Source organism: Calidris pugnax, unplaced genomic scaffold (assembly GCF_001431845.1).
Source record: "Calidris pugnax isolate Ruff unplaced genomic scaffold, ASM143184v1 scaffold69, whole genome shotgun sequence".
In the NCBI taxonomy this organism is placed as follows: Eukaryota; Metazoa; Chordata; class Aves; order Charadriiformes; family Scolopacidae; genus Calidris; species Calidris pugnax.
In genome coordinates, this window is record NW_015090859.1 from 1,493,069 (window position 1) to 1,520,600 (window position 27,532).

The window sequence follows — 27,532 nt, forward strand, 5'->3', positions numbered from 1 at the left end:
AAGTTCTTCTCAGTTTCAACAGGCTGAAAATGACTCGCTCCTTCAGCTGCCAGCTCTCCCCCAGAGGCTCAGCAGAATGTCAGTGCCATCCTGTCCCGCAATTCTGCCACTTACCATCTGTGTTTACTCATCAGATATAACTACTGCATCAGGATTGAACAGTTTCCTCGAAATCTCAGTAGGGGAACGCCTACTCAAACACAGTTGCACAACTTGGATGTGGTAATTCAAAGGGCATATCTACAATGCTGGTTTTGGTTCAGCTCCAGTCAGATGTTATTTACGACAATGCTAAAAAAAAATTATTACTTAATAAAAAAGTTCAGAAGTACACAAATATTTCCCAGAAAATAAAGAAAAAAAAATATGAACGTATCAGACAAAAACCACTGAATCTCACACTAGTTCGCTGTGCACAGTCATATATTTGTCATGGCACACAATGCTTCTGCATGACTATTGTCAGGGTGTTAGGCCTGGAAGGGACCTAAAGGAAAGAAAGAATTATGGCACCGTATGCTCCCTTCCAAGACAACCGATGCATAATGGACCAATCATGTTTCTTTACACTTCATGCAATGCCTCGATCGCTGAAGGAGAACATTTTGATCGTCTTCACTATTCCCACCTGTGCACCCAAGAGGCAGAGCATTTTCAGAGATGAATAATGTCAATGTATCAGCAGAGCACAAACGAGCAGCAGAGAGAACAGGGAGGCTAGAATTATGAAATATAATTTAAAAGGTGTGATTCCAAAGGGCAGCATGTAGAGGAGCCTTGACTATGCCAGGTACCACGCACCGGGAGGCTTGACTTGAAACTTTAGCTATATCACAGCAACACACACAAGAGGAAAAGTCTCTTTGCCCCCTGAAGACTGATCTGCACTAGCATCCCCCTAGGAGCCATTTACTTACTTCAAGATCTTGACCAACTCTTTAGAGAAACAGCATAAGGTATTAAGGAAATAGTCACCTTTGCGTGTGTGGATACTGGCACAGTTGGATCCTTTGGCTGGAAGGCTGTAATGGGTAAAACTAAAGAAATGCCTAAAAGTAAAGCCCCTCACAAACAAAGTTTGAAATGATGTTATCAAATACAGAAGTCAGATATTCTTCAACTATCCAAAAGTTTTCCATAACACAATGTTACTCATAAAAACTGTTACTCTATTTCATTTTTCTAAACATCAGATTTCTCTTCACTGTCACATGTATGTGCAAATGGGATGTCTTTAGAGTAATCAGCAGTGGTGTAGTAATAGCTTGCAGGTAAACAGGTCTCAAAAAGTAGAAGTAGTTATCTTATTAGATGGCTTAACTTTAATTTTATCGCTTTCACGGGATTAGGCAGCATGTGGTTCAAGGAACTGCAATGTTTGTTTTAAAACAGAATAAATATTTTTGTATTAATTTTCTAAGGGTAGTATAGGGTTCAGAAAATAGATCAAGAATAACAGCTGACATACAAGTAATTCTTTCACTTGACTTCTATCCCTTTCCTTTGACTCGCCCTGACATTTGCAAAAAAGTACTTAACTAAAGACTCATTTCTCATGGAAAAGACAGTATCTGCCTGCTCTCCCCAACTCCCCAACCCCCAAATAGGCTCGGTTTGTATACACAGAACACATGGACCTATGTAATATTAGTAATTTCGAGCACCTAAACCAAACAGTAACAAAAGGAAGTCCATAAAAATTTCACTTCAAGTCTTTTCTAAAGAGACAGCTCTTTAGAAAGATATACCTCTGCAATGACAGGCAACACGGGGAACACAGTAAGGTCTCAGATTTAAAGGTCATTTAATACTCATGAATAAAATCCCAAATGCAATGGGCCTAGTGACTTAACTTATATATAATTTCATGTGTACAGCTGCCTCCTTTTAGAGAAGAAAAGGAGTTTCTGAAACATTTTAAAGCCTATTTAAGCAAGCAATCCCACCACAGAATCACTGCCAGATGTCTCTCTAATATTTGACAAGCTACAGCCAGTGTTTTGTCAACATGTGTTAAAAGTGTTTTTCTATACAACCTAGTCTTCTCATTACTATATGTTATTTTTCCAATACGTATGGGAAACCATTTCACTAACAGAAAGACAGTCACAAATGTGACTTTGACCTCATGTACTTGAGACCCAGGTATACACGTGAAGCTATGTTAAACATACCTGCTGAAAAACAATCAATCTAATTATTATGCAATACTTGCTTAACAGAACTTCTCTTTCTTAAAGTACAATACTGCAAGTAAGTTTTAAATTAATTCTGTCTGATATAATTATACAACCACACTGTTGCACAGATTTGTTTTTGGCTTGAGCAGTTGAAGCATCACTAAAATCATCTCACACAATATATGAAATCATACTCCTTTCACAGCCAGAAGAAGAATACTAATCTGTGAGAACACATACATGTATCCCATATTGAATTAATTAAACTACAAATAAAATCAATGTCCTGCCAAAATCCTATTACGAGGCAAATGTACCAGCAATTCCTTTCAGCAGCTCTCTGATCTCCAACTCCATATAACAGCTAAGACTGCAACAATATGCAAACAATAGCACTGAGCTTTAAAAGGCAAGACTTTAAAAATAAGCATTCAAAAAACTAGATGCTGTCTGTAAGTAAATATATAGATATACACACACACAGAGTCCATGTTTAGGCTTGTAAATACCAACCTTTCTTGTTGTTCTGTCCGAAACCCAAAGCATGTTGTACATGTCCTTTGATCAGGTGTTTTATGCCAGTACAGCATAAATGAAACACCATTTGAGAAACAAATGCAGTAAAAAGGTCCAAGTGTGCATGTTAAACTGTTCTCAAATGCAGTAAAATTGACAGGTTCAGTGCAGCTTTTGCAGTGAATTTGTTTCCAAGGAAACCAATAGCTGCAGATGTTTTCCCATATAACAGGGAAAAAAATTCAGCAGTGAGATTACTTTACGCAACATTTCATTCATACATATTTTCTGATCAATAACTATCCCTCAAACTCTGTTAGAAGACCAGGCTACATTAAAAAATAATTTAAAAAAGCTTCCTCTACACATAACCTTATTGAACAGGTGCTGCTAAAGGGAACACACCACCTTTAAATGTTTTCCTCTTTATCCCCTTTCAGTCTCCTCCCCCAAAAGTGACCTGCCTCCCTGTTGAAGGGGGCTTTGTCTCCTTCAATAAAAGCAGGCAAAACCCACCCTGTATCATGGGTTTTCATCTTAAAAGGTGCTCCAACAGCTTGACAAGGCCCCAGCTTCCAAGGAACAATGCTGACTTGGAGAGGCTATAGGAATGACTATTCTTATCATATGGCATAGCTTCACAAAATTGTATTGTGCTATAGAGATACCACCATGACTGACATGATTTATGCTTCTTAGGATAAGTGTAAAAAAATACTGATATTTAGTAAAACCATAATGGAGATGCAAGGTAAAAAATCTCCTTTCATTGTAGTTCTTTCACAGGACATTAAACCTATAACTCAAAGTTACACATACAGTGCTTACTTCTCATTTATGCTGCAAACTGTCAAGCTGATATATTTAAATGAAAATACTATAGGCACTGCAGTTTTATTTTTTTTTTTCTAAATTAGACCTCTTTTCTCTGGATAAGATACCTGAATATTTACCACACCTTCTGAGCTCTGAAAGCTTTTTTCTTTTTTTTTTTTCTCCCTTGTTCTCTTTGGATGTTATTGATTCAACAGCAACATCTACTGGGCATGGAAGGGCAAGATTCAATTTCTTAAAAGAGATTAAAGGGCCAGGCACAGTAGCAGAAAATACTTTGGTATCTATCTCTGGATACTTCTGCATCCCAGTCACTGCAAAACTAGAACTGAAAAGAACAAAATTTTCCTTTCCACAAGGAAAACAAATCCAACAAAAAGATGCATAAAAGGATAGCAGTGACTTCTGGTTGTCATTTGGAGACAAAATATTTCTATTGTATCTTCTAAGAACATTACATACGCTGGGCTAACAGCACCAGTTTGACAGGAATTTTGCCAGAAAATTATTCATAGAATCTCCAAGTTCATACAATTAAGGTCTGTTATACACCTTTTTGTGCTTTAAATTTATTTTCCCTGTTTGTTAAACAATTATACAGAGTTAGAAAAAAAAAAAGCCTCAAACAAAAAGAAACCAAACAAACCAAACAACAGTGACTAACAGCCAGCCAGATCAGACCAAGCTGAAGTTCTTCAAAACTTCACGGAGAACCAGATGATCACATGTGGACTTATTAAATGCTAAGAAGGATCCCAAAGGACTTTGGGTAATGATACGCAGCATTTACTGTCCATAATGGAATCTACTGGGCTCTACATTCCTTGAACGGAGCACAAAAAGAATTGAGGCCTTTTGAGAGGAACACAGGACAATCCACATTTCCAGCAGACTCTAACTAACAAGCCAAAGAATATGACAGAGGGGCAGCTCAGCCTCATCTTTCATGTGCCTGCTGAAAGGCACACATCATGACTGGGGTTCACAATCACAGCCCTTGCTTGGCTTCTGACATCTACACAATTCCTTCTTTTAAAATGCAATCAGATGAGTAACAAGATCCCTACTCCAATCACTGATTATGCATTGCATATCAAGTGATTATGTATAAATGCTATTGGAAACAGAGAGCAAAACTCAAGACTCCCATTTCACAAGTTAGGGCCTCACTCAGTCAGCAGGGAGCCGAGTTTCCCCTTGCTACCATCCCCTCTGGTCTAGCGAATCTTGACTCCTTCAAGACACTGTCTTCATTCAGGAAGAGCCCAGCAGCCGATCAGCTGGACATTCCCCCAGCCCTCTAGGCTGAGGAAGAAACCTAAGAGCACTCTCTTTTTTCTGGGCAAGTGCTCCAACCTCCTCACTACAATGTATGTTGGGAACCCCGACACCTCTGTATCCTGCCTGCATAAAGCTGACCATCCTGCCTTCTGTGAAGATCAGCAAGGTGTATATTGGACACACGTAGCAGCTCAAGAGCATAGAATCACAGAATCACAGAATCGCCTAGGTTGGAAGGGACCTTTAAGATCATCTAGTCCAACTGTAAAAAAAACCCAAACAAACCAACCAAACAACCAAACAAAACCCCCCACCACCATACCCACACACCACCAACCAACACTAAACCATATCCCTGAGCACTGCGTCTATTCGTCTTTTGAATATCTCCAGGGATGGTGCCTCAACCACTTCCCTGGGCAGCCCATTCCAATGCTTAAGGACCTTTCAGTGTAAAACTTTTTCCTGACATCCAATCTGAACCTCCCCTGGTGCAACTTGAGGCCGTTTCCTCTTGTCCTATCACCTGTAACCTGGGAGAAGAGACCGACCCCCACCTCCCTACAGCCTCCTTTCAGGGAGTTGTAAAGAGTGATAAGGTCTTCCCTCAGCCTCCTTTTCTCCAGGCTGAACTACCCCAGCTCCCTCAGCCTCTCCTCATAAGACTTACTCTCCAGACCCCTCACCACCTTTGTTGCCCTTCTCTGGACCCACTCCAGCACCTCAGCGTCTTTTTTGTAGTAAGGGGCCCAAAACTGGACACAGCACTCGAGGTGGGGCCTCACCAGTGCCGAGTACAGGGGGACAATCACCTCTCGGGTCCTACTCACCACACTGTTCCTGATACAGGCCAGGATGCTGTTGGCCTTCTTGGCCACCTGGGCACACTGCTGGCTCATGTTCAGCCAACAGTCGACCAACACCCCCAGGCATTCACCACCACTCTCTGGGCCCGGCCCTCCAGCCAGTTTTTAACCCAGTGGAGAGTATTCCCATCCAAGCCATGGGCAGCCAGTTTCTCCAGGAGGATACTGTGGGAGGCTGTATTGAAGGCCTTGCTGAAGTCCAGATAAACAACACCCACAGCCTTTCCTTCATCCAGCAAGCAGGTCACTTTATCATAGAAGGAGATCAGGTTTGTCAAGCAGGACGCATGCCAAGCATGGCACATGCCATGCCTTCTCAGGAAGGCAGCAGCTCTGGGTAAAGTCAAAGGCACCCTTCAACTCCACGTAGCTCAATCCTCACCAGAAAAAAACTACTGAAGGAATTCTGAAGAAAATGAGGGGCACCCTCTTGGACTTACACCTAAATGCTATCAAATTCCCCCAAACACTGCTCTCTCCCATGTGCTGCAGGTGAGTCACTTCCTTTGCAGTACGGTGAACAAAAATAAGCCCAGCACCCCTGCTAGAGTCCCACCAGTTACTAAAATGGGAAAGCAACCCAGCTGCTCCCTTTGGGATCAGTCCTGGCTGCGCACACATATGCCATTGCAGTATCTTCTTGAATCTCATTTATAGCCTTCCTAGGTAAATGTGGTTTGCAACAGTGAAAAGGGCAGGCGCGGATGACATTCTGAATGCAATATGCAGAGTATGTGACACACCATATTGTGCTATTGCACAGAGCTGGAATTACACAAAAGCATACTACGCGCACAGATGGAACAGCAAATTTCTATATATTTAGTATAATTCTTGAACATACAGTATATGTTCTAAAATGAGCGGTGTTTCTCAAAATAAGCAGTAATAGGGAGGGGGAAAAGAACCAAAAAAAGCTCCCTTAACATGTGTAATGGGGCATTTTTGCTGTATTATTTTCCCCTACTCCTCTGACTGCAAGCCCTGCCTATGTGGAAAAAGAAACTTCCAGGATTTCTCTTGGAAAAAACCTCTTCTTAGCACAGAGTGCTAGTGAAGAGAACTTCAGGCAGCGTTAAAAGAACTCACTCCACTTTAGGCCCATCAGCCTTGTTCCAACTGGATTTTTTGGAAAGTCCCAGCTGCATTACAGAGGTCTCCAATACCTTCTCAGCACACTAACAATGTTATGCATGTATCCACGCACCTTACTGGAAATAGATGCTGTCAAGACTGCCTGTTTGTTCAAGGACCTGCTCCCCAGCTCCTAGAAACCTCAGCAGAACCAACACTGGTGTGGTTTCCCTGGAACCTTCACCTTTTGGACAGGTCTCCTTGGCAGCAGTTAATCCCAGGCAGTTTATTTTCCACTGCTGCTTTCCTTAAAAGAAACCGAGTCAATCCATCATTTTCAGCGTAGCTGTTCTGCCCCAAGACGGTCCTTGGATGGAAGTCATGTGTGCTGCAGGGCTACCACAGAGCCTTCCCTTCCTCCACACACATAGTAATTAGCAAAAGTACATTTCCCCAGGTAAGCCTTTGCAAAACAGGTCACAGAAATTTGGCAGCAGTCAGCTTAAACTGACAGACTCCAGATGCAGCATCAAATTTATTTCCCTCCACCTCGCTACATAAAAAATTGTTTAGTAATGGTCAATGGAAAATACATTAGTTTGTCCAATAATTAGTTTAGATGACATTTTAAGACTGCAAGCAATAATCTAATCATGTGCAATAAATAATGTTAAAGAATCACAATTTTTCTAGAACCTTATGATCAACAAATAGGCTTAGGCAGATCTGATAAGCTGAGAAAATAAAACTGCTCACTAAGGAACTTAAATTACATGTCCAAATTAAATAAACCCTCTTTAGCCTCTAGCAATTAAAACAAACACTGTATCTTTAGCAGGAGGAAAAGGTTTTTCCTCTGGACAGCCAGCTGTTTGACCTATTCTAGTCAACTCTAAAACAGCACCATTTTCAACAGCAAAGTAATCCAGTCATATCAGTATGCATCCAGTCTGCAGTTTGTGCCTGAATAATGAACAAAAGGTGTTCCTAGAGAGCTGTCTGTTTTCAGTGGTAGGAAGATTTCTATGCACCTTCCTTGTGGACATAAACACCTGTTGTAGCCATAGAAAAATGCAAAAAAAAAAAAAAAAGGCTTGAAAAAAAATTAAATAATTTATTTCATTATCTTCCAATATTTCCGTTATCAAAGCTCCCTCCTCATATATAGTGACGGTTTAACTTTTTAAATACTCAAAGAGTGTGCATTGATTAACCCCAGCAAACCTGTGCATTTTCATGGAACAGCCCTGAGTAATTCCTCAGTGCCAGAGGCAACAACTGAACCCAACATCTAATCTGGGCATTGACTAGAACAGAGGCAAAGCAATTCATTTCCATGACAAACGGTCCAGCGGGAAGCCAGTGAGTCAATCTAACCCCCACCACTTTTTACCCTACAGATCTGTAGGTGATGCTGAGATGATATGAAAGCAGCATGTGAAACCTTGTAGCTCAGAGGGTTTCCATTGCACCTATGCAGGGCAATGTTTACATTCACAGCTTCTCCATCTTCATGGCCTTAGGAGCGAGTGCCAAATCCAGTAAGGGATCTGCCCTTACAGAAGCAGAGGAGGCAACAAGGAAGGAAGAATGCTAAACTTGCCATGCGACTGCTTTTCATTCCACCGGAGTGAGGGGCACATCAGAGGCATGAGAAGTCTAAGGTCATGCATTACCCTGTCAGAAGAATATGTCACTTTCTATAATAGAGTTTGTTTTTTCCCTGTTTAGGTATTCTAATCAAGCAGGTTTACAAAGATATCCAGTGCCTACCGATACAGAAAAATGGGATTTACAGAATGCCTAAACAAGTTAGACATATAACCCCCTCTGAATTTCAATTACACTGCTGCTTAGGCACTTTTCCAATTTCTTTGGAGCCACCTGAGGCACAAAGGTACTCGTGTCAGGGACTAAACAGAACTGACAAAGCTTTCCTACTTTAGTTTCAGCAAGCATCTGATGTTTCATCCTGCGTGGAGAATATCTGAAAAGTGAAGCGTGATCTAAATCAAAAGAGAAACATTCATTACATTCAGAGGTACCACAAAAGCTATTAATTTTCATTAATAAATGAAAACATTAATACCTAAATGTTATTGCTTTCTCTTCTGATTAAATGGCGATATATTTCAAGTACGTTATAAACAAAAGGACATCTATAAATACATAATATTAAAATATGTAAACCCAAGAAAGTTGTGTTAACTTTTACTAGCTTAATGTTACTAGAGAATAATTGAATACCTCCCTACGCAACATAACAATGCCACTATTTGAGGAAAATCCAACTTTCAGTTTACATGCACCACATCTTACCATGAAAGCGTTCTGAACACCATGCAGAACAAAGCAGATATACCTTCTCCCTAACTTAATCTTAAAAAGTCCTTGCTGCTTTGTGCAGATCATTGGTGTTTGCCTCTCCCTGGGCAAGGAGCTCTCAAAGCACAGACCAGGCAGGGAAACGAAGGCAGACAGTCAGGCTGGCAGAGCTCCAGCTACACCTCCCAGGTTCACATGCTCTCACAGCTAACAGGAAGCCCCAGCCAAACTCTTTCTGAAAAGCAAAAGACTCTCTAGGAAATGGGAGAATAGAAAGGGGAAAAAAAAATAACAAATGCTGGGGCTGGGCTGCTTATTACAACAGAAAACAGGGAAAAAGTAGGAGGTGCAGCAAAGGTCTTTCCAATACACTAATACACCATTAAAAGTTGTGATGGACAGTATAAGCCATTGCAGCAGACACTACTTGGAACATCTTCCTAAAAATCTTTCTCAGTTAGGTTCAGGGAACTTTGAAGAAAAATTTAAAAATGCTTTCATGCCTTCACTATATCTGCAGATGATACCATAGGTTCTTCGACTTTATCTTAGTGGCTAGCAGCTAATAACAGCAATTTCATGCAGCACTGTTTCCTGAAAATATCCTTTTTCTTTTTTTTTTTTTTTTAAGCTGTATTCTTTCTCTGTTACTGTATGAAATACCCACAACATGCAGGAAAGCAAACAGCAGTTGAAATGAAAATTCATCAAGTGTGGCACAGAATTACAGACATATATATGTGCGCACCTACATACACACACTCTGAATTTTATTGCTGACATTACTGAAATACCTCTCCATAGCTCATTTTTAGCTGGCAATGCCTTTTTACACTAATGGAGCTTTTCTGCTCTAACTTCTTGAACTAAATGCTACTAGCTGAACAAGAAGTTATTTTTATATATTCCATATTTGCTGTAATTCCCAGGAAAGAAGGAATTAGAGTAAGACATTTAATATTAATTTCATTTAAGAGGCTGGTTAACCTGCATAGCTTAAAAGTCTTAAGATGAAAATCCTGACAAGACTCCTACTGGTTTTAATCAAGCTGGGATTTCATTGCTCTGTTACTTGAAGCAGCAACATAATACAGATGAGGTTTACTATGCGAAGGTTCTCCTTTCCCTGATGTTAGATAGATTATTCTAATTAGCTTTAAACATGTCTCATTTTGAGGAGTTAAACTCGTGAGATTTTGCCAAATTCCTTCAGTAGAAATTCAGTTTCAATAAAAAGCAGCTCTTTTAACTAACATATAAAAATATTGTCTCATAAACAGATGCTGAGACTCATACCAGTCCTACAGCAGAGAGTAAAGGAATAGGTCTGTAAAGACATGTATTTATAAAATTGAGTTCCACTGTAAGCAAATAACCTTGAACACTGAAAAATGTTAACTGTGTACACGTAGTATCTGCTGTGTCTTACTTGGACATGCAATTCACATCAATTAAACTACTAGTACAAAGCAAAAAGCTCAGCACGGATATACTTATAGCTCCCACAGTAAAATCCAGCCCATCCTTTGAGGACAACCTACTGCCACCAAGCAGACGAAGAGAAGCATACAGCAAAACAAATAATTTTCTCTGCCAACAGTTACGCTGATGCCAGTTCTATGTTCATAAAAAAGAAAATAAATCATAATTCCCCACACCCCCCCTGTCCTTGAGCATTATGACAGATACCACCAGGGACAGCAATAGCTCCCAGCTCTGTGCTGGACCACGTATCACTAAGTGGCTTGTATATTACAGCTTAGGGACTCCTGCTCTAGATGGCTTGTTTTTAAAGGCAAAAAAGGTCACGGGCTATTCAGCATCCACACAGACAGGCTGAGAAATCTATAATGCCATCTTCGTTCCACAGAAGTTGTACCGATGATAATCAGCTGACAGCACGCTCGTGTCACTCCCATTGAAAAAAAGCGGTCTTGTTACATACAGAATTCTAACACTGAAGAAATCTCCAACTGGCTCACAAATTTTGGTCTTAACTTGACATTTTAATATTTTTTTTTTGAGTATGCAAACTATCTCATCAAAAGCACTTGGTATAATATTCATAGCCTCATTTTTTACATATACCTGCTAGCTGTATTCATCTAGTTTGTAAGTAATTCCCGGAAAAAAGCTTTTCGTTCAAGCTGTTACTTGAGGTTTGCTGCAATGTACACAGCTTTGCAAATTAAAATTAAATTTCTAATGAGATACTGAGTATGATAAAGCCTCTCAGAGAACACAAACCAGCTCCAAGAATCAAGGAACTTTGCAAATACATTGCAGAAATGGAGGACTTCTCCCCAGAAATGGCACTCTTTTAGCTACCAATAAAAGCAGCTTCCAAGATACCACTTTAAGTTTCAGATTTTTATTTAAGATTTTTTAAAAGTTGCATTGGTAGACATTAAGGAATGGACTTGTTCCAAATAGCATTAACTACTGTTCTTCTGAAAAGCCACTTAATTTGAAAAAGTATGGTGGGGGTCTGGAGGAATTATGAGTCTTATGAGGAGAGGCTGAGGGAGCTGGGGTTGTTCAGCCTGGAGAAAAGGAGGCTGAGGGGAGACCTTATCCCTCTCTACAACTCCCTGAAAGGAGGCTGTAGAGAGGTGGGGGTCAGTGTCTTCTCCCAAGTCACAGGCAACAGGACAAGAGGAAACGGCCTCAAGTTGCACCAAGGGAGGTCAAGATTGGATATTAGGAAAAAATTCTTCACGGAAAGGGTTATTAAGCATTGGAATGGGCTGTCCAGGGAAGTGGTTGAGGCACCTTCCCTGGAGATATTTAAAAGGCAGGTAGATGTAGTGCTTAGAGACATGGTTTAGTGATGGTTTTTTATCCAAGTGAGGTTGATGGTTTGACTAGATGATCTTATAGGTCCCTTCCAACCTAGACAATTCTATGATTATTATAACAATGAACGCCTACAATGTTTCCCTCATACATTACTACTGAAATCTTATATTTATACAGTTGTGACTAGTGGAAGCAAAGGGTTATAAGTATAACTGAAGTTATACTTTGGGTTCAGAATACGTGGAGTTAGCAGGATGTACAAATGTTGGGGAGACAGCATGTTATTAGTTTTTTCCCCCCTCTAATGCAGGTTCTGGGTCATCAGTGGTCTTGATAATGTTAACCCAACCACACTGGTCCAGATAGTGATGTTGTAGCAGGTATATAATTCAAAGCTGTCACCTTCAGTAACACCACTGAGCAGTGCCCAAAAGGTGTTTATGTATGGAAAACAATGCAATTTAACATTTTGAAATGATACTAAGCACATTTGTTTCCAAGAGCATGTGAATGTAACAGATGAGCATTTCAAGTGCCTAAGTGCAACAGATGATGGTGTGTTTTGCAGCACTGTTACAAGTGTTAGAATTGGCACATCTCAGTCACTCAGCTGTCTTTTCAGCTACCTTGTAATTTCTCATGCAAAAATCCTAAAAATCATGTAAAATGGTAAAAAGACTCCATTTTAATATTTAAAATGGTTTAAAGTTTTTTCTACTCATGGTAGAAAGAAAAAGTTTTCTTCCCAGGTAAGTTTGCACCAGGGAGACTTCAGTCAGCAGCCACCTGGTATCCTTGGATTCCTCAAAACCTGCACAGAGTCATGGTAGTCCCCTTATTTCTGTAAAAACTTTGACTGTAGCATCCTCATGGGTGTTTGCTGCAACATCAGCAATTACAGGTCCCAAGACATCACACTAGCAAATCTTGAAACCACAAAAGGCTTCCTCTCCTTCCCTATTGTTTTAGCATCATGGCAGGAGGCTAAAAAACCCTGTGTGAAAAAACTATTTTCCAAACAGATCTGAACTGAAGGAGGAAAAAAATCAAACAAAGAAAAGGTATCAACCATTTGAAGGGGAACGTTTCCAGAGTAGAAAAGCCCCATTCAAGAAAAACCCCTGTTGTTACGTAAACAGCCTCCAAGCACAGCACTCCTGAAGTCCAACCCCAAACAGGTAAAACAACATAACAGAAACTGAGAAATTACAGAAATACTGGATTTTAAATTCCTTTTTTTTTATTTTTAAAGACTCATGACTGTCTTCCTTGTCTCCATCCTTTCCATTTTCCAGTCTCTTCTGAAGACAAGAAGGGGAAGAATGTATTATACACATGATCTGAAATGAGGCAAAAGCACATACAAGTTGGTTGGATGTTACAGTGCTCCCATCTTGGTTGTGCTCTGCCTCAAGCTCAATTTTGCATGTTTCTTCATCTATCGCTTCCAAGCTAGGCTTTTAATCCTTCCGAGATGCAACATCTGTGTGTAAACTCATAGACACAATAAAGATCTGATATTAATTATAACTTCTAGGAAAACATTGCAGTACAAAAATTGCTATCAATATAGTACCAACAGTATAGCAGATGAATTCCTGTGGAGGGAACAAAGGCATTAAAACTTCAGCAACAGCAACATATGGTTTAACTGAGAAGAGCAGCAAGATGCTCTCCATCCTACAGTATTATTAGTCTGCATGAGAGACTAAGACCCCTCACATTTGCTAACAGAAGCTGAAAATAGAAAAGGGAAAAGACTCCAACAACATTGCTGGAGTTTATTTTCTGTAGCAGTATTTGTCTTTCTGCCTTTTCCCACCAGAAGACTATAAGGCTTAGCTTCACAGAACAAAGCACTATGGCTTTCTTTACCAACCACAAAAATACTTGCCTCTTTTCCTGAAATAAGTATTTGATAAAGTATTAGAACTGGAGCAAAACAACTGTTTATCCAACTGCATCCATGGCATACAAATTGCTCCTTTTAAATATTCACCATGTTATGCCACTGTAATTCTTTTCAGAGCAGATTCTTTTTAGCAGTCCCTCGATAAAGTCAGAAAATACTAACATGCAGATTGCATAAATTAAGAGCAATAATTTATCACAAATCAAAACCCAATAAAATGGCTACAAACACAATGATTCATTCAAACCCCAATACTAGCAATATTATTAGTTATGACACAGAAAAAGCTTTCATCCTGAATTTAGTCTTAAAATTTAATAACTTTACTAGAAATTTATCTGCAACTAGGTTTCTCATTCATAGCTCTGGAAAAGCTCCTTTCCCATTCTACACAATGTTCTCTTCTTCAAGTCAAAAGAAAACAGTTTTTTGGGTTTTGTTTGTCGGTTGTTGTTTTTTTAAACTATGTCCCACTTTTTCCAGGCATAAAGAGTATTGTCAAGTGCTTTTCAGTTTTGATTAACAGCTTGCAATTCAGTTGTTGATTTCAGTGACAGAAGAACAGTAGCCACAGCTAAAAGGTGAAATTAGAATAGCCAAGTACATGCAGGTTATTGTAAGTAGTCCCGTGCCTATGAAGTATGTATATACACTCAGTTCCTGGTCCACCTTCACTGCTTTCTTTCTGATCCATGCAGCTTACTAAGCTTCCTTTCTAGATCAACCAGTCAACCATTGATTCACTGTTTCATTAAGAGAAAATACACACACATCCCCCTTAGTCTGAACCTAACACAGCTCTCCACTTGATTTTGGAGAGAAGGAGTAGCAATTTCCCATATACAATCATGTAACATCCAACCAACAAGACAGAACTACCTTTCCTCTGACTTCATACTCTAGGCCTGCCTTCCCAGGACTTGTTTCTTCTTCCACCACAGAAGCACTGTACTAAAAAAACTTCTTGAAATCTCTTAGCCTAGCCTAAAGCACCAAAATGGAATCAAGTACACCTAGCTCAACTCCAGCAGTCATTTGTTTCACTAGAGATTTCATTAAGAACAGGCTACAGATTGTGCAAGCTCTTTAGGGAGTCTGTTTAACAATCTGCACAGTTCAGTCTAAATCTTCTCTGCAGAAATCAAGTTCTCATTTTCTTGTTCTTATTTGATTAGATATGGACAACAAGAAAATAAGCACGTCCACCTCCTTCCACAACTTAAAAAGATCTCCACTAGAAACTCAGAATATGCGTGCTGTTCCTTATGTTTCTCTTGCAGTCTAGAGATACCCTCCTTATTTCCACAGAAGTAATATTTTTTAACCCTCTGACCAATCCTGACATCCTCCTCTGGAATTTCTGCAGGGCTTTATTGTTTGTTTGGGGTTTTTTTGCATCTTTCCTTGTTGCCCTCAAAAGAAATCTCATATTCTGGCTGAGATCTCAACAGAACACAAATAAAATGATTACTCTAATAACTACTTCCTGTTAAGCCAGAGCAGAAGATGAATCATTCTGTAGTAGCACTAACATCATTAGCTCATCCAGGCTGAAAGAATGAGCTTTTTTTTTCCTTTTATGACAAAGGAGTCATATCCTGCCCTGTAACTGTATGTTAAATGCAAAACTGCATTTCAGTGAATTTCACCTTTCCTGTTTTGAATCATTTTTCCAGATTAGAGGTTTGCACGAATACGTGTAGATATTTTTTAATTACCTAGAAGGCTTTTTTAAAGACTTCTTTAACAAAATGAAATGAAGATTTGTTAGTAAAGACCAATTGCTATCAGATGCAACTCCAAATCAAATTACAGAATTACAGACCATCTGCACCAGTACCAGCGCAGAGGTCACATAGTTCATATACGAATGCAACAACCTTCTGCATGGGTAAATATTAAGATCAGATGGTACAGGAAAAAATGTATTCTTAACCCCTGTAACCATTAACTAGCACTCACTACAGGTTTCTGGTTGTGAACCATGGCAACAAAAGCAATGTGATAAGGTGCAGAGGTATTTTGTATTTGCTTCTCAGCAGTTTCTCTAGAGTATGATTTTAAAACTGTAGGAAGGTAGGTCAGGTTTCTTCGGGATGACTATTTTTTGCTAATCAATTAATTTATGGAATTATTTTAATTTCTTATAACATGCATCAGTCCTCACGAGTAAAGGTCTTCATTCTTCATTAGCTGCTACTAAACATTTCTTTTTGTGGTGACATCAGCATCCTCCAAGTGAATACTCACCTATTCCTTTATTTGGGCTCCCTGCCTTACTCTTATTGCTAGTGATGAGATGCTACTGCTAAAATTCTTAAATCCATCAGTCCTCTTCTTAACACGGTTTGGCAGCCAGCTGGACAATTTTCAAAATACATTTCTCTCACCTGCTGTGCTTTCCGGCACCTCCTGCTTCTCTCGCACAAGCTGCATGATATCTGACACCACAACCTGATGGTTTGTATCTTCTTCTTTCTCTTCATTAGACTGGTTGGCTGTTGCAAAACAGTTGCAGCTTCCAGTTTCTTTGCATGGGATCAACCTCCAGTACCAGTAGTCAGACATGAAAAGGCTGTAAATTGATTTCTGAAATTTAAAAACAAACAGAAAATCATTTTCTGCAAGAAGAAAAAACCCAAGCTACTTGAAATAAAAGACTCCATTGACAGTTACATGCAGATTATCATATATTTTATTTTAGTTAAAGAAAAAATATGCAGTTTATAATAGGCATTTATGGTATCTTATGCAGTTTGTAATAGCCATCCATGATATTGTACACAAAATAAATACTTCAAGGGTCCCCTGTAGTTTCTCAGGCCAGGGAGCTAATCACAAAAAACCCCAAACAACATACATATACCAGATACCATATGATCTTGATAACAACGGCATAAAGGCAAAAAATAGCAGTATCACTCTGTATTTTCAGCAGAACAAGTTAATATTTATCTTTTAAATACCTTTTGAAATCTAGTTTAACTAGGTGAAAGAACACCCCAGAACATGGACTGTCAAAAGGTGAAATACCGTAAGAATAAAATAATATTAAAAAAACCCAAACAAACAAACAACCTACAATTCCCATGATATGGCGGACTGAAGTGACAGTTCAAAATTTTCATAAACAGACTAACTGGAAATGTGGCAGGAAAAAGAGATGCTTAGTTTCTGACACAGTGCCCAGGTCCTTCAGGGCTGCCCTCTTCTTAAGCAGAGGAAAGGGGCCACAGTTCCTTAGCCCAGATAGAATTAATTACCAGGCTTATTTGCGCTTACAGGTACCAGAGTGATCATGTTCTTAAACACCTGCAGGTTTCTCAATTTGCATATACAAATACCAGAGAACTACGGTGTTTTTACTCTTTCACATAAACAAAAATCACCCTTCTTGAAGAGTGTAATTCTTGAAATTACAACTAAATCATCATTAACTGTAAAAGACTTCTTTCACATGAGAAAAAAGAGCTTGAGCTTTTCAGATACTTATAGTTGCTAAAAAGCATTTTGGAATTCTGCAGAGTGCTAGAAAGTTGTCATTTCTTCAGGAAATCACACCACATCCAGAGACAGGTTTATTACTGCTCTCCTCCAGAGGGCACGTGGATAACAAAAAAAATGGTCCAAACCCCCACACACAAAGGGCCTGAACAAGCTTTTCCACGTCTACCTGGAAAATGCCACGTCCAAGCAGGGAAGAAGTGTAACTCTCCGAGTGAATTTAATGTTTTTCAGATAAGGGAAAAAGATGCATGGCTTCAGTTTGTCCTACAAGCATCTAAATTTAAGTGTTTCTAGTGTATCTCTTTTCAAGCTGCTGATGAGCTTGAGTAAAAGCATCACTCCAGACTATGGATATTAACAATGATACATGCAGGGATCTCTACATTACCTTTAAAGGTGGCACTTTTATAGACCTGAAGAAAGTATTAAAGGGTTATCTGTTTAAAAAGAAAAAGCTGAAAAAAGAGCCACACATTATTTAGTGCCAGATCTCCCAGGAATCACCCATGAATGATAAAGTACTCTCTCTGTCATTTATTACATTACTTCATCAGAAGAGAGGATTTTCAGATAAAACACTCCTCTTCAAATATTACTGCAAAGCGCATCTTCTTCCCAGTTTAAAGAGAGCAATTTTGCTTAATTTTAGTCAACATACTGACAGTTTCCTCAGTTCTCCCTTTGCCTGTTTCCAGACTTTCAGTCTTTGCAACAGTTGTCAGAGGGTGGGTAATGGAGTTAAAAGCAAATGGCTCAACTCTTTCTATAGCTGCTGAACCCGACCGGGTTCAGGGCACGCATCCTCCTTGTCACACAGGCAGCAGCAAACAGTTACAGCTCTACTACAGCACGTGCTGCTTGTAAATAATGTATGGAGCACATAGGACATGCTTTTGAGCTGCATCTGCCTCTGCAACTGTCTGATATGACACATGCAACGATGGGCACAAGCATGCACATACAGGCACCTAACGAGCACATCCACGGGAGTTTTAATGAAAAAAACCATTTCATAGCACTTTAATGGATTTTTTAGTTCTGTGGGAGCAGGGGGAGTTCTTTCTATTATCCTTACACTCAAGACATTAATTTAATAGATTTTACTTCTTAAAGCCACTTAGCAAGGTTCAAAGGTTTTCCTGTCCAGAATTTTTCCTTTTCACCCCACGAATTGGGGCAGAGATGGGGAAGTCTTCTCTGAAGGAGACAAAAATCCCAGAAGCTTCTAGTAGTTTTTCCCCTGCTCCTGTGCAAGGTGAACTGAAAAGCAGCTGGATCTATGCTTGAGTAGTCAGCAAATTGCTCTAGGAATACATTTTTAATTTATTGCCTTTCCTTAAGGAATGAAAACTCCTGAAGATAACCTGAAATAATTATATCCAAACATGCAGTTAAGAGACACACATTCATGACCTTAATCCTACTTTAATTAATTAGTTTTCTGATCCACTCATCATCTTTATTATGATTTTAAGAGGAGCGATGTGAACTTAGTTTTTAAGCCAACAGCTCAGGGATTTGGAGGGCAAAGAAGTTGGATAAAAAAATACGGGAGAGACATAATCACTACATATGTTTTTCATAGTTTCATGAAGAGAGGCAGCTCGCAGAGACAGTCACAAAATTGACTTGACCAAGGTCTCCTATAAAAAGGAAAACATATTTAAAAAAAGAGGAGGGGGGAAAAAAAATGAAAGCCCAAATTATTCTTTTAGAATCACAGAATGGTTAGAGTTGGAAGGGACCTTAGAGATCATTGACTTCCAACCCCCCTGCCATGGGCAGGGACACCTCCCACTAGAGCAGGTTGCTCAAGGCCCCATCCAGCCTGGCCTGGAACACCTCCAGGGATGGGGCACCCACAGCTTTTTACCCCTTGTTCTACTGCTACATTCCCTGATAAAGTGTCCCTCCCCATCTCTCCTGTAGGCCCTTAGGTACTGGAACGCCGCTATAAGGTCTCCCCGGAGCCTTCTCTTCTCCAGGCTGAACAACCCCAGCTCTCTCAGCCTGTCTTCATCGGAGAGGTGCTCCAGCCCTCTGATCATTTTTGTGGCCCTCCACTAGACCCGTTCTAACAGCTCCACATCCTCCCTGTGTTGAGGACTCCAGAGCTGGACACAATACTCGAGGTGGGGTGTCACCAGAGTGGAGCAGAGAGGCAGAACCTTCTAGCTATGCTTCTTCTGATGCATCCCAGGATGTGGTTGGCTTTCTAAGCTACGCTTCTTCTGATGCATCTCAGGATGTGGTTGGCTTTCTAGGCTGCCAGCGTGCACTGCCGGCTCGTGTCGAGCTTCTCACCCAGGAGCACTCCCAAGTCTTTCTCCTCAGGGTAGAAGGACTTTCGTCTTAAGAACTAATGTAAAATGTCCCAAATTAGAAGGACTTTTGTCTTAAGAACTAATGTAAAATGTCCCAAATAGTCACAGCATCCCTCATGGATATACATCCAACTGGATCACTGCAAAGGTACTGTAGACAGAAGTATTTTTTCTGACTATTTCAAAATATCCAAAGATAAACTAATGCCCTCAACCATCATAAAAACCAGGCTGATGTACCAAGAAAAAAAAAAAAAACCAAGAATGAACCTTGTTTTGACATGGGTCTAAGCAACTGCTCCCAAATCTCAGCTTTGCGTACTAAAACCAATACTGTGTTTGGGTTTTTCTGTTTTAAACCAGACTGCAGACATCAAAATTGGTGGAATACCCAAGGAAAACCCCAAGAATGAACCTTATTTTGACACAGGTCTAATCAACTGCTCCCGAATCTCAGCTTTGCGTACTAAAACCAATACTGTGTTTGGGTTTTTCTGTTTTAAACCAGACTGCAGACATCAAAATTGGTGGAATACCCAAGGAAAAGCAAGGGCAAAATTTGTATCCACATATCAGGGCCTGAAGGCACTGACAGACTTGCAGGAAATTCTGCCCCAAAGGGCAGAATTTGGATCCGCATATCAGGGCCTGAAGGCACTGACAGACTTCACCGGCCCTGATCAGCCTCAGCCAGGACCTCTAGCCACGGGCCCAAGAGCTATACGTACGTTCAGCCCGAGGCCTTCAGTTCCTACTTAAGCTATGCCATTGGCACACTTGGCTATAAACCCTGTCCCCTGGGCAGACATATGCCACAGCCCTGCTTCGAGTCCTGGCTCTGGATCCTTTCACTCCTGACCAGATTCTCTGCAGAGACCAGGTTAATGGCGTAGAGCCTGTTACCAGCGCCCAGCTCTGGTGTTCAGACCCTGTGAGCAAGTGGCCTGTTCGGTGAGTCTGTTCTGGGGCCGCCCTCAGCACCTCTTGGCGCAGCAGCCCTGCTCTTTCTGCTCTCTGACACCAATTATTAAGATACAACTTAGACAAATTCAGATAAAGACCTGCTTCTCAGCTCAGTGAAGTTTATCAAAATATAATACTAATGGGGATACAGCAAAGCACACAGGAACACGTGGGGCTTGGCAGAGTACATCTGATGAATGTGATGGTTCCTTACCACTGTGTGAAAACCAGCAGAGATACGATGCAGCTTTGGCATGCCCTCTAGGTTGGGAAGGAGGGAAAGTCTCCACAAACACAGTAGGTACCATGGGTCATTGTGAATTCACAGTCTCTGTGTAAAACCTCTGTTCTCCCCCTGTGACACCAGTCCCTTGCAGAGGGAACGTCAGGGAGGGGTCACCCAGTGTTAGGTTGATGGTTGGACTCGATGATCTGAGAGGTCCCTTCCAACCTAGACAATTCTGTGATTCTATTTGCTGCAATTAGTTGCCAGCTATTCTGATATCAATTAGGTATGTGGTGTGTTTTGTCTGCAAAGTCTGACAGCACGCTAAATGGATGAGGTCTGAGCTTTGAAACTGTAACTACATATGGGGCCAATAATGCATTAATATCCAATATTAAGAAGTAATATGTAATATTATTATGTAGCACTCCACTTCTTAATTAAGGTGCAAACGCTTTCTGAACCACTGCTTATGAAATTCAGACAAAAGAGCAGTATTTGAAAGCAAGAGTCCTTCTATTTCAGTCACTCAGCACACACACACACTTCACTGAACTTACTGCAGTTTCCCACCCAAAATCCCCCTTTAATTCAAGCACAGCACTGCAAAGGGAGTAGTTAATAATTATCTTCAAGAGTAACCAGAGTACACAAGGCATCCTGTTATCTCAGAAACCTAAATCCATATTCTACAACCACTTCACAAGGGCAGCTAAACCTGACTCCCGAGGTCCCAGTTGCTCTGAGTGGATACACTATTACTGCATCTCTGCTGCTGCTGCCACACTACACAATTTCTTCAGCTATTTCCCTGGTCATTTAGGCAAGGCATTATTTCTAGGCAGGTGTAACACAAACATTTAGATGTATCTCACTTCTAAGACCATTTGCCTGATATTTTCAGATTGTCCCATGAATCACCTCACTCAGCATTTAATCACTGCAGCATTTCACCACGTTTTCATCATTGCTCCATTTAAGTCACTTGGGGGGAAAAAAAAAAATTGTGTGGGGAAAACTGGTCCTAATTTAGTACCTACTAAGATTTCAAACCCTTATTTTCCATAAACATGATGACACTTTATTCCAATGCTCTTCAAGAAAGCCTGTTTGATATGTTATCCGGCCTGAACAAGCAGGCTTAAATGTAAATTTAAAAAAAATAATCAATCTCAGTACACCCCTATCAATAGAGATAGTGGAGTCCACCTGATGAAATAAGATCTCTTCTCTGTACCTCACAGGTCTCTGTGGGAGAATTGGACTGGACACCAATGTCTGTATAGTACTAATTAACATTTTTTTATTTTAGAATGGATTAAAATACACTGAATGGTATTTAAACCCATCAATATTGTTCTGATGAGAACCTTCTCTGAAGTGCATATATCCAGGCTGCAGCATTCTTTATGCTTTGCAATACTGGCCATTCATTCTTCATATTGCACAATACATGTTCTGCACTTTCCCTGTGTAAGACATACATGCATGCATTATGCCCAAATTCCTCCCACCTAAATTCAAACATTAAACTAAGAGCTTAAGAACCTACTTGACCCATATGCCTTCAGCATTCGCTGGAGTAAAAAAGATGCACATCTCCTGAGGCTCACTGGCCCCTCACACTGACTCGAGACAGCCCAAGGTAATTGTGGATGAAACTGAGTTTGTATGACTTGAAGTCCCACTTTCGTATACAATACCGACAGAGCGCCACAAAGAGTGAGTCATGTAATAAAAACCATAAAGCATTTTAGGATTTTAGTAATGCCTATTAAACTACTCAAGTTCTGCCTATGGAGATATTGTATTTCTACTCTTTCCCCTCCCCCAGTCCTTTCACATTTTGTTCAGAAAGATGAGGGAGGAAAAGCAGCAGTAACAAAGCCCCAGACATTCTCATCTCTCTCCAGGGCATGCAGAATACCCAAAATCAATTTAAAGACTAAATCTTTTTTTCATTTTGAGCTTTACTGTGATCAACATTTAACTTGAGTACTAAGTAGTCCGTCAAGATAAATGTTCTCATTTTTTATTTAAAAGCCTTCCACAAAGCATTAGAAATCATCAGACTTCTGTAGGAAATACTAATTTCAAAGAAATTGCAAGACTATTTAGCAAGAGCTAAACTGAGGCTTCTTCAAAAGAAGGAAAAAAAATAATCAGATGTGCTTCATAAGAGAAGTGCTTTCTTATTTATTCAACTTCTCATCTTATAGGATGCTATAGCTCTTTTGAGGAACACTTACAAGTCCCTCAGCTGTCTTCCTTCTTCCTTTTGGGGCCATACAAGAAAAGTTTCTGGTTTTTTGTTTTTGTTTGTTTGTTTTTTTTTTTTTAATTAACCCAGAATTGTGCATCATATTTTAAGACAACAAAAAGTATAAGAAGGTAAACAAACACATAGAGGTTAGCTCCCGAGACTAGGGCAACCTCCCCTACCGCCTGCCTACACCACTCTCCGCACAGGCACAGCTTCAAGTACCCAGTCAAATTCCCTCTCCCTTGTCAGGGCTGCAGCCCACAAGAAAAGTTTCTGGGTTTTTGTTTTTGTTTGTTTTTTTTTTTTTTTTTAATTAACCCAGAATTGTGCATCATATTTTAAGACAACAAAAAGTATAAGAAGGTAAACAAACACATAGAGGTTAGCTCCCGAGACTAGGGCAACCTCCCCTACCGCCTGCCTACACCACTCTCCGCACAGGCACAGCAAAAGCAGCAGTAACAAAGCCCCAGACATTCTCATCTCTCTCCAGGGCATGCAGAATACCCAAAATCAATTTAAAGACTAAATCTTTTTTTCATTTTGAGCTTTACTGTGATCAACATTTAACTTGAGTACTAAGTAGTCCGTCAAGATAAATGTTCTCATTTTTTATTTAAAAGCCTTCCACAAAGCATTAGAAATCATCAGACTTCTGTAGGAAATACTAATTTCAAAGAAATTGCAAGACTATTTAGCAAGAGCTAAACTGAGGCTTCTTCAAAAGAAGGAAAAAAAATAATCAGATGTGCTTCATAAGAGAAGTGCTTTCTTATTTATTCAACTTCTCATCTTATAGGATGCTATAGCTCTTTTGAGGAACACTTACAAGTCCCTCAGCTGTCTTCCTTCTTCCTTTTGGGGCCATACAAGAAAAGTTTCTGGTTTTTTGTTTTTGTTTGTTTGTTTTTTTTTTTTTAATTAACCCAGAATTGTGCATCATATTTTAAGACAACAAAAAGTATAAGAAGGTAAACAAACACATAGAGGTTAGCTCCCGAGACTAGGGCAACCTCCCCTACCGCCTGCCTACACCACTCTCCGCACAGGCACAGCTTCAAGTACCCAGTCAAATTCCCTCTCCCTTGTCAGGGCTGCAGCCCCAGTGCACACCAAGCTGCCCACAGACTGCCAGGGTAGAGCACAAGGGCAAGGGAACAGCTTCTTGCAGGTATGAAATGAGGTATGGATGGAGCCAGAAGTTCCTCCTCCCCCTCCAGCTGCAAGCATCTTAACCCGAGCTGCATCTCAAGCCCTTCAGAAATCTGGAGACTTTATACACGCACTGTTTCTACTTTGGATCCACCACGGAAGAAAAACAGAGGTCCTCAACTTTAATATGGTATCGGATTTACAAAGTAGATTGCTGCTAGTTTTGTACAAACTTCATACCTAAAGTTCAGTGAATGACCGTCTCTATTTTCAGTGACTATAACCAAAGAAAATGGGAGTCTGGGGAGTGTTAATGTAAATGTGAGAAAAGCACCACATTATAGAATTCTAGTTGCCTAGAGATCATTATTAGCAAAAGCATAATTTCCTTAGTCTTTAAAACTCCCACCAAGCCACCTACGTTCCTGAAAACTGAGCTTTTGGAATTAGGTAACTAAATTTCTTCTCCTCCTGCCCCCTCACGCCCAAGTTCTTTTTCCACACTCATTTCTCCTTCCATCCATGAGAAATCAAATAGTCATACTGGCCTCCTCTAAAATGGCATGGAGAGCAGTTTACACCTCTTTAAACCTGTTCACAGTCTGTATCTGTTTCCACTTGGGTCACGTTTCAGAGATTTTTCTCAAGACCAGAGAATGACAAGCTAGGTTTCATTTTTAAATTAAGCCTGAAACACAATAGAAGCTGATAGTGCTATGCAGCCTTCTGTGGAGAATGAGGTGGTTACCTGCTTGACCCCTTATTTTAAGTGGCTGATAAATCTTCCCGTATTCAAGTTGTTCTCATGATGAACCCAACCCCCCACCTCACTAATGCGTTATTCTTCCACGTGCAAAGCCGTGACAAACACAAGACACTGCCACCAGCACCAAGACACTATGCAAATGCCATTTGTTTAACTCAGAGGCACCTGTGGCCAAGCATGCAAATCCTAACTCCTAGAGTTAATTCAGTTGAAAGAAGCAAAATATATGCTACATCCGTGGCATGTTTTGTTTATTTTCAATTTATGTATCATGGGAAAAAAAAGGATTCGAATATTAGCACTTTCTCTTGAAATCAGAACTTGGAATTGTCAAAGAGCCTTCTCTGTAGAAAGCTCCTAGGACAGTGTCTTTGTTCAGTGACCACATAACAGGAGTAAGTGCTTTCCTCAGCTTAGAGGACACAGGTCTTCGAGAAATCACTTGGGTCACTTCATCCTACCGACTTGCTGACAAACATATAATAGGTGTCCAGTTTCAAAGGGCTCACAGAACATCTACTCCACAAGTCCCTTCTCTTCCTCCTCCCTCCCGACCCAAGGTTGTCACAGATCAAAAGCATCTTGCAATAAACCATAAAAAAAAACTTCAAGACTTGTAGCTTGAGCATTCAGCCTTTTACCATAACATACACGGGGAAAAAAAAAGCCCAGCTGAGGTTTCCTAAGGCTGAAGAAACCTTCCCTACTGCCTGCCTACAGAAATGGAGCGCACTACCAATATCCTCTGCCTGCAGGATTTGTTGAACAGAAGTAGATCCTTTAGGAAAGAAGAGGTAAGTTCTCTTCCGATCTATTTAGGATTTAATTTTCTGTTACGTAACCATGCTGAATACTTCCTAATAAAGTTGTTATAGATCTACCCAGCAGGGTAATTTTGTTAGAAATAGCAATTGACAGCAATTTTCATCTCGAAAGGCGCATTGTATTTAAAATTTCAAGTAGATGTACGTTTTAAGATGATTAAACCTGGTATCTATTTTGAAGCTTCTGCAAAGCCTCAACAGTGTACACAGGTGGCTGCCTTCAAGACCAATTTTATAGACATCTTTGCCATTAAAAAAAAAGACTCTCCATGCAACTTTTGTAATTACTTTTGTATAGTCCAGTCCTGGATCAGCAAAGCACGTAACTTCTGGAAGCCATCTGAAACACAAGCATTTCAAAGTTCAACAGGAAAAAAAAATGTTGCAGATGCAGCCCAGACCACTTTACAGAAGGGATAAGGACAGAAAAGAGGGTTTTGTGGTAGCAGTGGGGCCCAAAACACAAGAAGTGGCATGCCACATCAACAGGTACGAAAATAATGCCCAATTCTCTACTCTACGACTCTGCCTTTATCAGGCATGTGCTCTAGCTCCTTCCTGAATTAGGGTCGAAATAAATTTTTTTTCCCCTCTCCCCTCCTACTTAAATGACAAGACGTGTACTTTTGTTTAGAATGGTATTCTTTATTTTTCAATATGCTAACCACACTTGCACTGGGTAAGTACATTTCATAAACATGGACCCAGATACTGAACGTTATTTTGACTGTTCCGCTCTCCAAGCCAGAAAAGCTGTATGTGTACTAATAAACTCCAAAAAGCATTTGAAGATTGTCATAAAAAGGCAACCTGCAGGAGACCCTTTAGAAAATAAATTTCTTTTTATTTGCTTTCTGAGCCTTTACTATTCACAGTCATTCCGAAATCACTAAATTGGACTGGCTTTAAAAATGAAATAAAGGGCTTGCAAGAGCAAATCTATTGTCGAGTCTATCAAGATAAAGTTTTACATTCTTTTTCAAGGTTTTTTTAGCTAAAAATATCTTGCAACAAATATTCCTTTTCTGGCTTTTAGATTGCAAACACTTAAGCCTCCTTCCTTTTGTAGATACAAAGAGAAGTAAAAAAGAAAAGAAAAAGCCCCAACAAATCTACAGACAACACAGCTGGCTGATTTATTTTAATAGCCCAGCCCCAGTGAAATACAAAAAGTAAATAAACACCACAAGCGGCGGCAACATCCTATTTCACAGCCCGTGGTGATTAACCATTGCAGGTACACCACCAGCCAGCAAAAACCCCGCATCTAAAAACATCGTCGATCGTACCAGGGGACCGCTTTGTTGCTGTAATTGCTGGATGCTCGATTAATCTACTGCAAAAACCAACGAGCCCGAGCCCTGCTCGGACCAGGGCAGTGCAGGGCAGGACAGAGCAGCCCCCGCCACCCCCTCACATCCCCTCAGTGAGGAGAGGGCATCCCGTGGAGACCCCCCCCCTCCACATTTCTTTCTTTATTCGCTCGTTTTCAGGCAGGTTACCCTGCCTGCCTTTGTTTCGCCTCCTCCCCTAGCGCCACCGAAACTGAGGGGGGGACAAGAAAGACAAGAGACGTGCACAACCCCCGACAAACAGCCCCCCAACCCCCCCTACCCCGCCGAGGAGTCCCGGTGGCCGGGGGTAAAGTCCCACCGCCGGTTGCCCGCTGAGGGGAGCACCGGGCGCGTCCCCACACCCACGTCGCCTCACCCGGCCGCCC

General features: G+C 40.5%; 1 protein-coding gene across 6 annotated transcripts in view; it reads right to left on the bottom strand.

Moving 5' to 3' along the window:
* Positions 1-27,532, bottom strand: part of MCF2L (MCF.2 cell line derived transforming sequence like) — a 173,898-nt gene that overhangs the window by 146,243 nt on the left and 123 nt on the right. For 5 of the 6 annotated variants that reach the window (XM_014944167.1, XM_014944165.1, XM_014944166.1 and 2 more), the window contains exon 2: positions 16,178-16,376. In XM_014944167.1, the coding sequence (XP_014799653.1) occupies positions 16,178-16,355 (178 nt within the window). In that variant the 5' untranslated portion in view covers positions 16,356-16,376. Of the gene's footprint in view, positions 1-2,693; positions 2,818-16,177; positions 16,377-27,532 lie in introns of those variants that run through there. The other variant, XM_014944161.1, reaches the window with a different exon arrangement.